Source organism: Mustela erminea, chromosome 7, assembly GCF_009829155.1.
Source record: "Mustela erminea isolate mMusErm1 chromosome 7, mMusErm1.Pri, whole genome shotgun sequence".
NCBI lineage: Eukaryota > Metazoa > Chordata > Mammalia > Carnivora > Mustelidae > Mustela > Mustela erminea.
In genome coordinates this window covers 55,817,818-55,834,493 of record NC_045620.1, presented here as the reverse complement: position 1 = coordinate 55,834,493, position 16,676 = coordinate 55,817,818, and the positions used below count along the sequence as shown (strand labels likewise).

Sequence of the window (16,676 nt, the reverse complement as noted above, 5' to 3'; positions counted from 1 at the left end):
CATTAATAGCTTTTTTGATTTCAACTTGGTTAGATTTTAGTTCTTTTATTTCTCCAGAAAGGGCTTTTATATCTCTCGAGAGGGTTTCTCTAATATCTTCCATGCCTTTTTCAAGCCCGGCTAGAACCTTGAGAATTGTCATTCTGAACTCTAGATCTGACATATTACCAATGTCTGTATTGATTAGGTCCCTAGCCTTCGGTACTGCCTCTTGTTCTTTTTTTTGTGTTGAATTTTTCCGTCTTGTCATTTTGTCCAGATAAGAGTATATGAAGGGGCAAGTAAAATACTAAAAGGGTGGCAACAACCCCAGGAAAAAATGCTTTAACCAAATTAGAAGAGATCCAAAATCGTGAAGGGGGAGAAAGGGGATAAAAAGAGGTTCAAAAAGGAAGAAAGAAAAAAAAAGAAAAAAGAAAGAAAAAAAAAAGAAAAAAGAAAAGAAAAGAATTAAAAAAAAAAAGGAAAACACCTGAGAAAAATGTAAAAATGAAAAAATATATATACTAGATAAACTAGTAAAAAATCGTTAAAAAAGAAAAAGGTAACAGTTAAAAAAAAAAAAAATTACCCGAAGGCGAGAAAAGAAAAAAACAAAAAAATGAAAAAGAAAAAATTGAATTAACTGCAAGACTAAAAAAAAAATCACAGGGAAAAAGCCATGAGTTCCGTGCTTGGCTTTCTCCTCCTCTGGAATTCTGCTGCTCTCCTTGGTATTGAAACCGCACTCCTTGGTAGGTGAACTTGGTCTTGGCTGGATTTCTTGTTGATCTTCTGGGGGAGGGGCCTGGTGTAGTGATTCTCAAGTGTCTTTGCCCCAGGCGGAATTACACCGCCCTTACCCGGGGCCGGGGTGAGTAATCCGCTCGGGTTTGCTTTCAGGAGCTTTTGTTCCCTGAGCGCTTTCCGGAGAGTTCCGGAGGACGGGAATACAAATGGCGGCCTCCTGGTCTCCGGCCCGGAGGAGCCGAGAGCCCAGGGCCGCACTCCTCAGTGCGCCCTCAGAGAACAGCGCCCAGTTACTCCCGTCTGCCTGACCTCCGGCCGCGCTCCGAGCTCTCCGAGCCTGCGACCAGTTCAAGGTAACACCGAGCTGTGAGCTTACTGTCGGCTCTGTCTCTGTAGCCGGCTTTCCCGTTCCAATACCCGCAAGGTCTGCGACACTCAGACACCCCTGATCCTTCTGTGACCCTGCGGGACCTGAGGCCACGCTGAACCCGCGTGGGCTTCGCCCCGGTTTAGCCTCTGGAGCGATGTCCCTCAGCGGAACAGACTTTTAAAAGTCCTGATTTTGTGCGCCGTTGCTCCGCTGCTTGCCGGGAGCCGGCCCCTCCCCCCGGGGTCTATCTTCCCGTCGCTTTGGATTCACTTCTCCGCCGGTCCTACCTTTCAGAAAGTGGTTGTTTTTCTGTTTCCAGAATTGCTGTTCTTCTTCTCTTCGATCTGCCGATGGATTTTCAGGTGTTTGCAATCTTTAGATAAGCTATCTAGCTGATCTCCGGCTAGCTGAAGCAGTCTCAGTCTGCTACTTCTCCGCCATCTTGACTCCTCCCACTCTTCCGTAATCCAAACTCACATTTTGAGGTGTTTTTCTTAATATGGTTCAATTTGGGGGAGTGTCTGATCCTGCTAGTGTATATAAATTAATAGTGTTCACTTAAAAAGAAAAAAAATGGGCATGGGATAGAGCAGAATACCAGAGATGAATTATAAAGTATAAAATTTTCTTTCTAAGCGCTCCAAGTCAATTGTAGACCTGTACTCCTTGGGTACAGCATCAGGGAAGTACAAATCAGCATCAGGGAAGTACAAATCAAAACCACAGTGAGTTACCACCTGACACCAGTCAGAATGGCTAAAATTAACAAGTCAGGAAACGACAGATGCTGGCGAGGATGTGGAGAAAGTGGAACCCTCCTACACTGTTGGTGGGAATGCAGGCTGACGCAGCCACTCTGGAAAACAGCATGGAGGTTCCTCAAAAAGTTGAAAATAGACCTACCCTATGACCCAGAAATCGCGCTACTGGGTATCTACCCCAAAGATACAAATGTAGTGATCCGAAGGGGCACCTGCACCTGAATGTTTATAGCAGCAATGTCCACAATAGCCAAACTATGGGAAGAACCTAGATGTCCATCAACAGATGAATGGATAAGGAAGATGTAGTACATATACACAATGGAATACTATGTAGCCATCAAAAGAAACGATATCTTGCCATTTGCAACGTGGATGGAACTAGAGGGTATTATGCTGAGTGAAATAAGTCAGTCAGAGAAAGATAATTACATAATCTCTCTGATATGAGGAATTTGAGAGGTAGGGTGGGGAGTTGTGGGGGTAGGGAAGGGAAAAATGAAACAAGATGGGATCAGGAGGGAGACAAACCATAAGAGACTATTAATCTCACGAAACAAACTGAGGGTTGGTTGCTGGGGGGTGGGGGGTAGAGAGAGGGTGGTGGGGTTATGGACATTGGGGATGGTGAGTGTTGTGAAATGTATAAGCCTGATGATTTACAGACCTGTACCCCTGGGGCAAATAATACATTATATGTTAATAAAAAAATTTTTTTTTCTTGAGAATTGCCATCCACTAACAAATCCTCTTCAGTATCCATTAAAAAGAAGGTTCATTTAAGAAAGTATGTGTACAAACCCACTAGGATGGCTGCTATCAAACAACTAAATAGCAAATGTTGATGAGGATGTGGAGAAACTGGGAACCTTGTACACTGCTGGTGGGAATTGGAAATGGTGCCAGCTGTTATGGAAAACAGGATAGAGGCCCCTCAAAAAAATTGAAACAGTTGCCATATGATCCAGTCCACTTTGGGGTATGTACCCCAAAGAATTAAAAACAGAGTCTTGGAGAAATATTTGCCCATTCATGTTCAACAGCAATGTTATTCATAAAAATCAAGAGAGGGAAGTAAGCCCGTATGTCCATCGCTGGTTGAATGGATGAACAAAATGTGGTCTATCCATGCAATGGAATATTTTTCAGGCTTAAAAAGGAAGGGCATTCTGACACTTGGTACAATGTAGATGAACCTTGAGGACTTTATGCTGAGTGAAATAAGCCAGGCACAGAAGGACAACACTTATATGAGTAGTCACATTCATAGAGACAGAAAGTAGAATGGTGGTTGCTGGGGGGGTGGGGGGGTGGGGGGCGAGGGGCGATGGGAAATTAGTGTGTAATGGGTATCTGGTTTCAGTTTTAGAAGACGGAGAAGCTCTGGAGATGCAGGTTGTCTAAGTGTGATGTACTTACTACCACTGAACTGTACTCTTAAAATTAGTTAAAATGGTAGATCTTCCATTATGTGTATTTTACCACAATTTAAAAAAAGAAATCGTGTGGCAGATTGTGTGCTTGAGCTTCTGCTGATACTGTAATTAGTCTTTAGAAAGTGGTCAGAGCTACTCTGAGTCATGAGGGCAAGCCCCGTGAGGGGTGGGGTGGGTGGGAACGAACGCTGGTGGGATGTAGAGCCAGCAGCACTGGGAATAGAAGCCCAGAGCAAGAGCCCTGGAGCCAGCAGGGAGCTTGCTTGCAGAGCTACAGGGGTGGGGAAGGGGCCAGCAGCACTAGGGAGGAGCAGGCAGCAAAGGAAAAGAAGAAAAAAAGCCCAGTGACCTCTCCTCTTTGGTGGTGTTTCACTGGCCGGTTCTCTGGAATAAACCTCAGCACACACTGTAAATTTATGTTTTAAGGGGCACCTGGGTGCTTAGTCAGTTGGGTGTCTGCCTTTGGCTCAGGTCGTGATCCCAGAGTCTTGGGATCGAGCCCGATGTCTGGCTCAGGAGCGAGTCTGCTTCTCCCTCTGCCCCTCGCCACCCCATGCATTCTCTCTCTCAAACAAATAAAATCTTTAAAACATTTATGTTTTGGAAATAACTTGGCTACACCTATTTGTCTATAAAATGTATTGTGATAAATACTGTGGACACATGAAAATTCTCTCTAGGCTGAATGCAAGCAGATATCATCTGTATTAGCCCCAGCAGGAGCCAGGGTGTACCTGCGACCCATGGGGATCTCTTGGTAAAACTTCCAAAATAGGATTGATGGCACTATGGCATCTCAGTTTTGTGACACTACCTTAGAGCATTGGGTATTAACTGTTATTTTAAATTCTTTCACTGTTTTTAGCTGAAACTGTCATAATCTAGGGTGATGTATTTTTGAAGCCCCGCATTGAAGTCTAGTGAGTCCTGTGATGGGCATCCCATGACGTAGGGGGAGCAAGAATGTCTGCCACGTATCCAGCATGGACCAGGTAGCAGGTACTTCCTGTGGATTGTTTCATTTCATCCTCATAGAAGCCCTGACCCCACCGCCAAACACAGCAATGGAGGTCAGAGAGGTCAGGCAACTTCCTCCCGCGTCACCTGCCTGGTTGGTGTTACGACTGCATTTCAAACCCTAGCCTTCTCCAGCTAGAGAGGAACAATCACAAATGAACCTTTGCAAATTCAGAGACTTTACAGGCCACAGGCTCTGTCATCCAACAGAATTAGCAGCAAATCATAAAAAATACCTTGTCCAAAATAACCCGCTGGGCTCTCTCAGTGTGTCGGAAGCCTGAGCCCTGTCCCTTTCAGCCCTGCTTAGCAGGAGCGGCTGCAGGGAGGCAACACCAGTGGGCCTGCACTGGCACCAAGGGAGGAACTGAGCTCTTCAACTTTGTGTTTGGCAATCGGGGAAACATCCCTTGCAGCTGGTCTGCCTTTGCCCCTCCTCCAGTGGGTTGTTAAAAAGCCAACAAGGCCTTCCTGGACGGCACCTGGAAGACCAGGAGCACCTGGTCTCTTCCTCCCTTAGGATTTTTGCTTACCCATTTATCAAAAAGAAAATTGAAATTTGGTTCTTAGGTTTCCGTATCTGCCTTGCCCTCCGGATTTTTCTCTAGACATGCTGTAGAATTCTGCTCCCGGCAAACACTCCAAGGCCGGAGAGGATAACGGATATAAAGCTTCGGCTTCAGACCCCTGTCCAGGCCCTTCACAGCCCCGTGGATTTGGATAGGTTATTTAATTATGCCTGAGGATGATCAGTCACTGACGATACCTGTAGATGACCTCTGTTTCAGAAGGTTGCCGGAAACATCTGATAAGCTCGCACATACACAGCAGGGTCGTGTAGGGACGAGGGGGATGGCTTTGCTCACCTACAAGCATGCACCCCTCAACCACTGAGCTGGCAGCTTGCATTGGCACCTCTCTCCTTCTGCGGTAAAAAGGTGCAGCGAGCCTCGCGCCATTGAACATTTTCTCTTTTGTGTGTGGCATTTGTGTGCCTCGGCGAAGTAGTAAGACCTTGACTCTTGTCATGGCTTAATTAACTTACTGTGAGTTGGAACAGCCTCTGGATTCCATATTGTGTCCTACTTAAAGTTGAAGTGTATTAGCTGTAATTACTGATCCTGCTTGTAAATAGCCACCAACTGGCCTTTCTCTTCCCCCACAGGGTACCGCACATTCCTGCCAACTCCTGTCAAATTAGTTGGCATCTGGCAAGTCTTTCATCTACAGCACAACTTGAGACTTTAATAAGGAAGTTAGAAGGCATTTCATTTGCTTCTGGGACGGTTTCTTTGAGTATATCTCCTTAATGCAAGTGTCCTGTTTTTAGATATTTGCCAATAGACACCAAGAGACAAAGGCATTGTAATACAGGAGGGAAAACCCAGAAGGTGTTCCCTTTTGGGGCTGACCTTAGCGGAATTTACTCACTGCATGGGTTTGCTGTTGTGGCCTAAGGCAGCCCACACTTATCCTCTTCGCATTTCTGGAGGTCAGAAATCCCATACCTGGGCTCACAGGGCTAAAATCAGGGTTTCTGCCAGGCTGTGTTTCATCTGGAGGCTCTAGGGGAGAATCTGTTCCTCACTTTTTCCAGCTCATGGAGCTGCCCTCTTCCCTTGGCTCACAGCGCCTTCCTCTGTCTTCAAATGAAACAGTGCAGCGTTTCCAAATTTCTGACTGTTCCGCCTCCCTCTCCTGCTGGTAAGGACTTTTGTGATTGCACTGGCCCCCCCTGTATAATCCAGGATAATCTCCCCTTCTCAAAATGAGCTGATGAGCTCCCTTAATTACACTCTGCTATGTAATCTAGCACATTCGCACATTCGCGGGTTTGTAGATAGGAGGTTCGGGATACCTTTGGGGGGGCTATCATTCTTTTGTTCCTCATCTGTTAAAAGCCTATATTTGAATGACTTTCCATAATAATAGGTTGACTACATTGAAGGCATGAAATATTGCAAAGGAAAAAAAGTCCTTTAGACCTGTAGTGAAGTAAATTGTTTTATTTGAGTAATTCAGACTGTATGTTGAAAATCAAAGTAGGGAGGACAGTAAATTTTTTCACATAGTCTTACTTTCGTTTCCTACATGATTGCTCTCTACACTATTTGCCCATAGACACGTATATTTTGATAGGTCTGTATCCACGTGTGCACATAGATATTTTTATGAAATTCCAAGTTAATATTCTGGGGGTAAGGAGTTACACCTTTTTGGTCTGTCTACTTATCTATCTATTCATTTTGACTTAAGTTTAAGAAATCCTATTCTGTCCATGTACGGTTTATATTGCAAAGTGAAATTGGCAGTTTTTCAAAGCTCTGTGAGTCTTTTCTTTAGTGAGCTAAATTAGTTTGTTGGTAGAAGTGTAAATGAGGCAGATGTATATATGTATTTCTTTTAAAATTTTTTAAGAATTATTTTTATTCAGAGAGAAAGAGCATATGGGGGGAGGGGCAGAGGAGGAAAGAGAAAGAGAGTCTTAGGTAGCCTCTGTGCTGAGGGCAGAGCCCAACGCGGGTCCCTCTTATGACCTGAGCCAGAACCAAGAGGTGGATACTGAACCGGCTGAGCCACCCAGATGTCCCACAAGGCAGTCGTATATTAACCTTGAATCATCAGTCCACCTTATCCTTGAACTTCGCATCAAACCAGGTGCCTAAAGCCCAAACAACCACTGCCACATGGTGGGACAGGGTTGTTTTTTTAGAAAGAAAATAGGGCCCTAGATATTTTAGGAATTAGTGAAAACCTTTGAGCTAAGAAAGTTTTTATAGCTATTCTAGACTTTTTTTTTTTTTTTTTTTTTTAATCTTCTCCCACCTAAATCTTGAAAAAAGCGGCTTCATTTGCTAGGTTCTTTGAGTGTGCCTTTTATCCAGTATGACATGAGGTTCTTGCTAAGCTCTATTCTACAGCGGCCACGTGCCATTTAAGATAGGATCTGGCTGTATGATATCAAATATGTGGTTCTTCTTTCTGTTGGTTTAATAACTTAATGATAACTTAATTAGCTACAGTTAACAAAGGCAAAAGTGAGATTTCTTGAACTGCCTAAGCTGGAGTGATAAATGTGCCTACTTTTTGGGTGCTGACCTCTCTGATACTTAGACTAAATCAAAATACTGTCTCACTTAACATTCAGCAGTTAGAGTGTACTTTTTCAGACTTTGTTCTGTTAAGGCTTCTTGCTATTAGAAAATTAAATCTATTTTGGTATGGAATAATCTTGATTCAGCTGCATTTCTTTCTATTCCAATATATCCTACACACTATAGCAACTGAAAGAACGTGGCCTCCTGTTGAGCCCCTGAGCAAAAGGGATGGGATTTGAACTCTTGGCCAACCTGGAGTTGCCTCCAGATGGGCCTCCAGGTGGCTTTTCTGACCTGTGTTGGCAAAGAGAAGGAAAATGAAACCTCTGCTGGGCTACAGGGCGATGTGCAGAGCAGGGGAAAGGTACAGAACTTCACATTGAAATGGCTTAAAAACAAACAAGTAAACAAACAAAAAACACAAAACCAAACCAGAGGACACCCAAAGGAGCTCTCTTGCACTGCTGGTGGGAATGCAAGCTGCTCCAGCCACTGTGGAAAACAGTATGGAGGTTCCTCAAAAAGTTGAAAATAGAAGTACTATATGATTCAGCATTCACACAACTGGGTGTTAACCCAAGAATACAGAAACGCTAATTCAGAGGGATGCATGCACCCCTAGGTTTAGAGCAGCTTTATTTATAGTAGCCAGCTTATGGCAGCAGCCCAAGTGTCCCTTCAGCTGATGAATGGATAAGGACGATGTGGTATACATATACAATGGAATATTACTCAGCCATAAAAAGTGAAATCGTGCCATTTGCAATAACATGGCTGGATCTAGAGAGTATAATGCTAAGTGAAATAAGTCAGAGGAAGACAAATACTAGGTGATTTCACAAAAGAGACAGGCAAAAGGGAAAAAGGAAAGACAAACCAAGAAGCCGACTCTTAACTATAGAGAACACACTGATGGTTACCAGAGGGGAGGTAGGTCGGGGGATGGATGAAATAGGAGATGGGGACTAAGGAGGGCACTTGTCATGAGCACTGGGTGTTCTTTGGAATTGTTGAATCACTGTGTCATACACCTGAAACTACTGTTAGGCTGTCTGTTAACTAACTGGAATTAAAAACGTTAAAAAAAAAAAAAAATCCAGAGATAACATATTCTGCTCACTTTTTATTTTAAATGATTTTCTGGAGTCATTATTCTTAATTCTCTTGCTTAGTATCCTTAATTCTTTTGTTTAGACCTCTCAATCCTGGAGAGCCCCTCTCTGGCTCCACTGACCAGCTCCCCCACCCACCCACCTTCTAAGACTGAAATCAGCCTCCTTTCCCTTTTCCCCACATCCCGGTTTCCTGCCATGCACCTGGGTAAGCATCACCTCCTTCCGTCGTCCCTGCTATTACTCCCATCTCGTCTTCTTTCCATTGGCACTGCTGTTGATTGGCTAACACTCAATCTCTGGAGTAAGGCGTTTATTGATTGGTGGATTCTGTTACCTTTGGGGTGAGGTGATTATTGATTGGTAGGCTCCATCGGGGTGAGGTGCTTGTTGATTGGCTACCGTCTGAAGCACTGGGACAAAGCACCTATTGATTGGCTGACTTCGTGAAGTTTTTATAGTGATGGGAAGCTGTCCTAAGTCACTTAGAATAGATTTGAAACCCATTGCTATCATTTTCTAGGTGCGGGGGAACTTTTTATTTTCACCTGGTCTAGAATCCTAGATTTCCCGGATTGAAATAAGCCCATCAAAATGCGCATCACACATTAGACCCTCACCCAGCCACCCACCCCGAAAGGGGGCACATGAGTACTAATTTGGGAGTCGACAGACCCGGGGCTCAGATCCTGATTCTGTTGTTCCACCCATCACTTAATCTCTGTGATCTTCAGTCTCCTAAAACATACCAACTTCCTGAAAGGTGGGTGTTCTGGAGATTAAACGAATTGACCTGTGTCAGGTACCCATCACACACTCAAAGTTCTAGTGATCATCCATAGTCTAATGACCCAAGGAAAGTATCCTGAGGTGGCATGTGGTGACTTAGTTCCCTCTTACTTGGTTTTTCCCTTCTAAGGCCTGCCAGAAAGCTGAACTGTAAAAACCTGATGCTCAGACCTCACTCCTCAAGATTCTGATACCACTGGTCTGTGTTAGAGCCCAGGCACCACATGTGTTTAAGCTCTCAGTGATGTTAGGGTACTCTGCCAAGCTAGCTCCATACTTGACTGCTGTTCATGCAGTTAAATCATGCTGGAAAGAAATAAATTGCTCTGATTGGTCTTATGTGATGGGCTGGTCTTGTTAAGAACTCTCTTGAAGGGGTGCCTGGGTGGCTCAGTGGGTTAAAGCCTCTGCCTTTAGCTCGGGTCATGATCCTAGGGTCCTGGGATCGAGCCCCATGTCGGGCTCTCTGCTCGGCGGGGAGCCTGCTTCCCTTCCTCTCTCTCCGCCTGCCTCTCTGCCTACTTGTGATCTCTGTCTGTCAAATAAATACATAAAAAAAAATCTTTAAAAAAAAGAACTCTCTTGAAAACTGTGTAATTAAGAAACAAACCTGGTATTCAAATGGGATATTCTCTGAGCCCCAATCCTATTACTGCTCTCATTATTATTTAAAAAAAGAAAGAAAGAAAGAAAAAAAGAAAGAAAAGAAAAACCGCCTTTATGACTGTGAAAAGTTTAACCCTGACAGAAAGGTCAGGAGAGAGAGAAATACATAGTAGGGCCTGGAGATTTCCCAAAAGCATGTAACAAAATGGTCTCCAGCTTGGAAATGAGCGTTGTGTGAAACTCTGTCCTCTTGGATGTTGCATACATTATGCATAAGGTTTATTAAATATTTCCTCCTTCCCAAAAGGTTTGTTATCTCTAAATTTGGAAGTTAATTCAAGAAACAGGAGAACATGTATTATTTATAAGTTGCCTTAGCATCCAGTAGAAAGTGTCATGTTATTTAAAAATGGTGTTTGGGCCTCCGTGGAGCCAATGCACATGATTCCCTGTATAATCCTAAAGTCATCCCTAGAAAAGGATGAGGAATTGTCTCTGTCAGAGGGGAAGAGGGTTTTAGTCAAGAGTCTTTCTGTTATCCCTTCCTTCCAAGTTTTAAGGAAACGCAGTCAGTTGAAGGACTGAATATCGAATTTTTTGCTGGAAGAAATACTGGGCCATCTTGTACCCAAAAAGTACGGAGCTGCTGACACAGTTGATAACTATATTCATTTCAGTCACTCAGCTATGCCTCTGCTATTTATTACTTCCAAAACTGTCTTAACTAGATGTATAATATACTATATTTATTTCTGGTTTTAATAAACTTTATATTTTGGGATGGTTCGCTCTTGGTGTAGCCTGTTTTATGGGTCTCGACAAGTGTATAATGACGTGTATCCACTATTAAAGTATCATACAGAGCGGTTTCACTCCTTTAAAAATCTTATGTTCCACCTGTTCATCCCACCTGCCTCCCTTGCCCCGGCAACCGCTGATATTTTTACTATCACCATTGCTTTGCTTTTTCCAGAATGTCATAGAGTTGGCATCGGTAAAGAGAAAAAATATTCGTGACACTTGTTGAAGAAGGGTGAAGCAGGGGCGCTTGTGTGGCTCAGTGGGTTAAAGCCTCTATCTTCGGCTCGGGTCATGGTCCTGGGATTAAGCCCCGCGTCGGGCTCTCTGCTCAGCAGGGAGTCTGCTTCCTTCTCTCTCTCTGCCTGCCTCTCTGCCTGCTTGTGATCTCTGTCAGTCAAATAAATAAATAAATAGATAGATAGATAGATAGATAGATGGGGGTGGGGAGAAGGGTGAAGCAGAATTTACTGAGGCATTACTGCAAGGGAGTTACATTTGGGCTCAATTCTAAATACAAGAAGGAAAAATGGGAGTTCATAGCCAAGGAGTAAGGTAGGCCATAGATGAATGGAGTTACTGAGAGGAAATATCAGGAGAGATTCTGAGTAAACTGACCTGACAGGAGTCTTCCTGAAGGTACGCCAGGCAATGGGGCATCACCTGGGTAAGAGTGGAGGATTCTGGCTAAACCAGCTTGGCAGGATTCTTGGTAAAACTGGGACACGCAGAGACAAATGTGGAAGTGTAGAGGTTGAGGCCTAGTCTGGAAAGAGGATTCAGAGGGGCCTGACTAAAGTTTTGTCAAGGAAAGGGTCTTTGTGAGAATGAGACCGGGGGTCGCCTTTATAGAGTGGCTTCTTTACTTAGCAGTGCCTTTCCATGGCTTGATAACTGATTTCTTTTTAACAGTGAGTAACATTCCGTTACCTGGATATACCACAGGTTATTCATTCACCTCCTGAAGGACATCTTGATCACTTCCAAATTTTGCCAGTTATGAGTGTCCAGGTTTCAAGAGTAATTTTATTTTATTATTTTATTTTGTTAAATATTTTATTTGAGAAAGAGAGAAGGAGTAGGGGAAGGGGCAAAGGCCAAGGGAGAAGCAGACTCCCCACTGAGCAGGGAGCTGGATTCAGGCCTCAATCCCAGGACCCTGAGGTCATGACCTGAGCCGAAGGCAGATGCTTAACTGACTGAGCCCCCCAGGTGCCCCTCAAGAGTAATTTCATATGTATGGAAAAGTTGCAAAGATAGTACAGAGCATTCCCATATATCCTTTCCTTAGTTTGCTATCTAGTGTTAACATCTCCCACAGCCATGGTACATTTGTCAAAACTAACGGACAAACATTGGTATGTGTTACTATTAACAACATCTTGTTCAGATTTCACTGTTGTTTCCACTGATTTCCTTTTTGTTTCAGGAGCCTGTCTAGGATACCACATTTATTTTAGTTTTAATTTATAAGAGCAGTTTGGGTGTGTGTGTACATTAAGTGCACTCATAAAATGCAGCCGATCTTGAGACATGGCTATAAACATAGCTACAAGGAGCTGCTGTTACTTAATCAAGTGAACACATTTAATTATGACATCGTTACTTAGAATTTTTGGAAAGTTCATTTTCGGTTTTGGCCCAGCAGGCAGATTTCCCAGTGTACAAAATGAGGATTTGTTTTCTTAAGTTGCTGTCTCTAAACAGAATACTAAAGCATGCTGAAAGAAGGTCATCTTAAGGTCATTTCGAGACCCAGGAGGAAACTGGTTGCCAAGTTGTAATAAAAGCTGTCAGTGCATAATTTTTCAAGTTGATGCGCAGGGTGAAGTGTTTGGTTGGTTCTCTAATGAACGTCTCCAAATGTTTTGCTGGCAGAAGGACTCCATGAAAGATGACAGAAGAAGTTATTGTGATAGCGAAGTGGGACTACACAGCCCAACAGGACCAGGAGCTGGACATCAAGAAGAACGAGCGCCTATGGCTGCTGGACGACTCCAAGACGTGGTGGCGGGTGAGGAACGCGGCCAACCGGACGGGCTACGTGCCGTCCAACTACGTGGAGAGGAAGAACAGCCTGAAGAAGGGCTCCCTGGTGAAGAACCTGAAGGACACGCTAGGTGAGTGCGCCCCACGCGGGAGGACCCGGATTAGAGCTCAACTACTTCCTGTTAGGCAAGGCGAAGAAGCCTGGTGTGTTTGGAGGGGAGAGCGTTCATCCTTCTAGTTCATGGATGTGTGTTTAAAAAGGTATGTTTTAAAGTTGACATCTTTCTAGTTGTCTTTGGAGAAATACCATGCTTGTCATTTCCTGTAGATTTTAGAGTCTGGAGTCTTAACGGAGGTTGACACTTCTGTGTGGTAGGGACCCCTGCGCATGTGTCTCGGTCTCCTGGCATCCATTTTCTGGAGGTTCCTCATGGGGAATTACCACCTCCAAAAATGTCAGCCACTCTGCCTGCATCACCGCATCAGGTCTTCTGCGTCTCACACAACCCTGTCCACGTGCCTTCATGCATAGAGTGGGAAGGAGCGAAGAGCACTTTGAACTGGGTGGGTTTTTCCCCTGTCCTGGACAGATGATGTCCATACCACAGCCCTGGCCAGTGTTAGCTCAGGTGGCTGTGGGCACGCCCCAGCGTGATGCCAGAGGCTGACAGCCGTCACTCAGGTGGGGACCAATGGTACCTCAACCCATTTGTTTTTTCACCCGGTTTTCTTCCCACGTGCCTTGTATCCCAACGTGACCCAGACCACCTTGAATCACCTCAGGTTAATGGTGTCCCCTCTTGTCTTAGTGCACATACCTGATATATTTACAGTAGTGACTGCTTCAGATGACGTGTGGCAGTAACTGAGGGCCTCACCGAAGAATGATGAGCCCCACCGCCATTTATAGAAGTTAGTATTTACTCCTTGTATGAGTCTAATGCAGGTCGTACCTGAGGCTGCTGGTCATCACTTAAGAGTTTGCTATGAAATAAGTCAGTATTATTACCTGTGTTACATTTACTTGACTTTTCCCTTTTTCTTTGTAACAGGAGGATTTGTTTCCTGTGAGGTGGGAAGGGAGCAGGTGGGAAAACTAGAAAGAAAACGATACACCGAGTGTAGTGGGTGTTGGGAAATACTCGTCTAAAATTTCATGCAGTCTTGGGGAGTCTGCTCAGTCTCTCTTCGGATCCACTGAAAGACTTCATTTATTGGGTAGTGTTTTTGTGTTAGGGCTTAGGTTATTTTTGTGACGCAGAAAGAGAAATGAGACACAGGCCTGAGTGTGAATCACGCCAGCTATCACAGAGTCTGAGGCTGATGTAGAAATTTCATTTTGCATGAGCAGTCTGATTCTTTTTCCATTAACCTGATGCCCCTGTAATTTTTTTTCCCCAGGCAGGTCACTTGAAAGAAACATTGTTGTCCTTTACCTATAACTCTTCATTAACTGGTGGAAATGTAGTTAGCATGAACAGATAAATACCTGAGCTTAATTTTATTTATTTTTTCCAATTTCATCCTCTCGCCCACCAACGTACCTTCTTTGGGAGCTGTTAAACATCCTTGACTTGTTTTGTTTTCTTTCTAATCCATTTTTAAAAATTTTTCTTGGTATTATAGTAAAGAATGAAATACTGAGAAATTGAATGAGATAATTGGAGGGAAAGCAAGCATTCTGACCTATCTAGAAATTCCTTGGAATACCTTGTAATTTTTTTTTTCCTTTCACTTGGAAGAAGGAGAAAAGAAAAAGCCTCAAATTGAAACCATTAACTAGATGTCTCACTCTGTGTCTACTTTTTCTCGAGCTGTAATCCAGTTGGTGTGCTGGGAAACTGTGGGCTCTTGGCATAGAGGAGCTCACTCCAGCAGCCCCTCCTGGAGCAGGGTGTTGGGTACTAGGTGCTGGGGGAACTCTGGTCTCTCAGCATGAGGAGCCTCACTCCACCAGCCCCTCCTGGAGCTGGGTGCTGGGTGCTGGGTGCTGGGCCACTGCCCCGCCCCTGACAGATGGCCACCAGCTCTGCCAGAACACTTCTACCTCGACAGTCAGCCAGTTCCATTTTTGGAGAACACAGATTGCTCGAAAGCTCTCCCTTAAATAGAATCGGAGTTTGCTCTTCTTTAACTTTTTCCCCTTGGCTCTCGAGAGCTGCCTGAGGAACGCATGCTCCTCTCCTGGAAGGTGACAGCTCCCCACCAGGCCTCAGTCACAGTTCAGGCGCGCATCTGCTTGGACACATTTGTGCTAAGCATTACATGTTGTAAAAACACAAAATTATATTTCCAACATCAGCATCTGTGGAGGGATGCTCCCCCCACCCATTTTTGTGTATCTTTATTTTGTGTTCACCATGCTGGCCCGAAATCTTGCTTTCGTTGCACCAAGAGAGACGTTAGTATTCCGGCCTGAGTTTGCCACTGCCCTCTTGAGCAGCACCAAAGGGAAGGGAGGCTCCCCGACAAGAAATCCCCACAGTGGAGGGACTTCTTAATTCCCCACAGCCGGGCCTGCCACAGCATCATTGTCAACAAGGAAGGTGAGAAAACCCGAGGCCCATCCTGCTTCCCACTCGTCCCCATGGCTAAAAAGATTAGAGCCAAATGTCTGTGGCTCTCTGCTTAAAGTATTGTCACCAGCATGCTGTCACAGTTACAGTGTGATTTTAGTTGGTGATGCAGCTGGCAAAAATTCTCTCCAGGGCGTATTAGAAGGAGTGAAAATTATGTGGAAAACTACCTGGCATTGTGTCAACCTTCTAGTAGTTCCTCGTGGTGTCATCCACCTTTGTGATTTTTTTATGCTATGGAAATCCACCTGATGCCTCAGGCCCCAGAGTAAAGGTTTCCCTGGCAGGTGCCTGGTTTGGAACAAAATAGCACTGGACTCCTCAGCAAAGTCATGGTGTTATAAATGTGTTTACATCTCTGCTGCAGAGAACTGGAACTCTGTGGAGTTCCCTCCTGCTTTCTTACACTCAGTTGCTCTGTTGAGGTCAGTGGAAAATTCAATTTAATCACATGCAATAGTTCATTAGGTTAACTTTCTAAAAAGCAGTACCTTTGACAAAAAGATCTCTGTTAGGAAAGGATTAACATTCTTTCTTTTCCTTTAATAATTTATAATTGACTAAAACACTATGAGCTCTTATTTGCACATGAGCAAAACATTTAGATACCGGATCCCCTCTCATATTCAACTTTTGACCATGAATAGTCAAAGAGAACTTTTCCGCAGATAACAAGAAGCAATTGTTAAGAACCCTTTCTGCTTGGCCGAGCCCACTTGATATTCTGAAGGGCTCAAACCATGCAGCTCTTTGCTCCGTGGTGAGGAGCATTGCTGGTCTACAGTCTGGCCTTGACATTGCTGCCTCGCTTATTAAATCATGCGGGTTAGGTGTTTTAAAGCACCATGCTACATCTTTTGAGATAGGGAAGCTGCTTCCAGGGAGGTATTTTTCAAACATTTTCCCTCAGACTACTGAAGAACGGTTTTTGTTAAAACTTCATGGCAGCAGCTGGGACCCAGCAAAGCCCCAAAGGTTAACTCTGTTCTCAGTGGTTCACTTAAGTCCCCATGCTGCCTTGGGTTACCCAAAATGATCTAGAAGCTACCAGCAACCTCCTCGGGAGGGTTTGTTCCAAGGCACACGTGCTCATTGCTGACCACTTTCCTGGGAGTGTGGAGCTAGAAGTGACCCACTCCCCACAGTTGTTCCCTTAACATTTGTCCCAATGTGACCATACCTGGGTCAGTTAGCACCATACCAGTGATTAGCACCCAGACTCCCACCTCTGATTTCAGGCCAAACTCGATTTCAAGCGCGGGATTCCAGGCCAGACCTGGGAGCAGAGGGAGGCTCTCTGATGCTAACTAACTATAAAATAGCCCTTGGACCCTTTTGAGCTAATACTTTCAGACAGGGAGAGGGTAGTTCCCATGGGTGAAATTCACAAGGCTC

At 44.4% G+C, this 16,676-nt stretch overlaps 1 protein-coding gene across 4 annotated transcripts in view; it reads left to right on the top strand.

Moving 5' to 3' along the window:
* NCK2 (NCK adaptor protein 2) overlaps window positions 1-16,676 on the top strand; it is a 154,283-nt gene that overhangs the window by 102,371 nt on the left and 35,236 nt on the right. For all 4 annotated transcript variants that reach the window (XM_032351680.1, XM_032351677.1, XM_032351679.1 and 1 more), the window contains one exon: window positions 12,595-12,836. In XM_032351680.1, coding sequence (XP_032207571.1) covers window positions 12,611-12,836 — 226 coding nt within the window. In that variant the 5' untranslated portion in view covers window positions 12,595-12,610. The remainder of the gene's footprint in view (window positions 1-12,594; window positions 12,837-16,676) is intronic.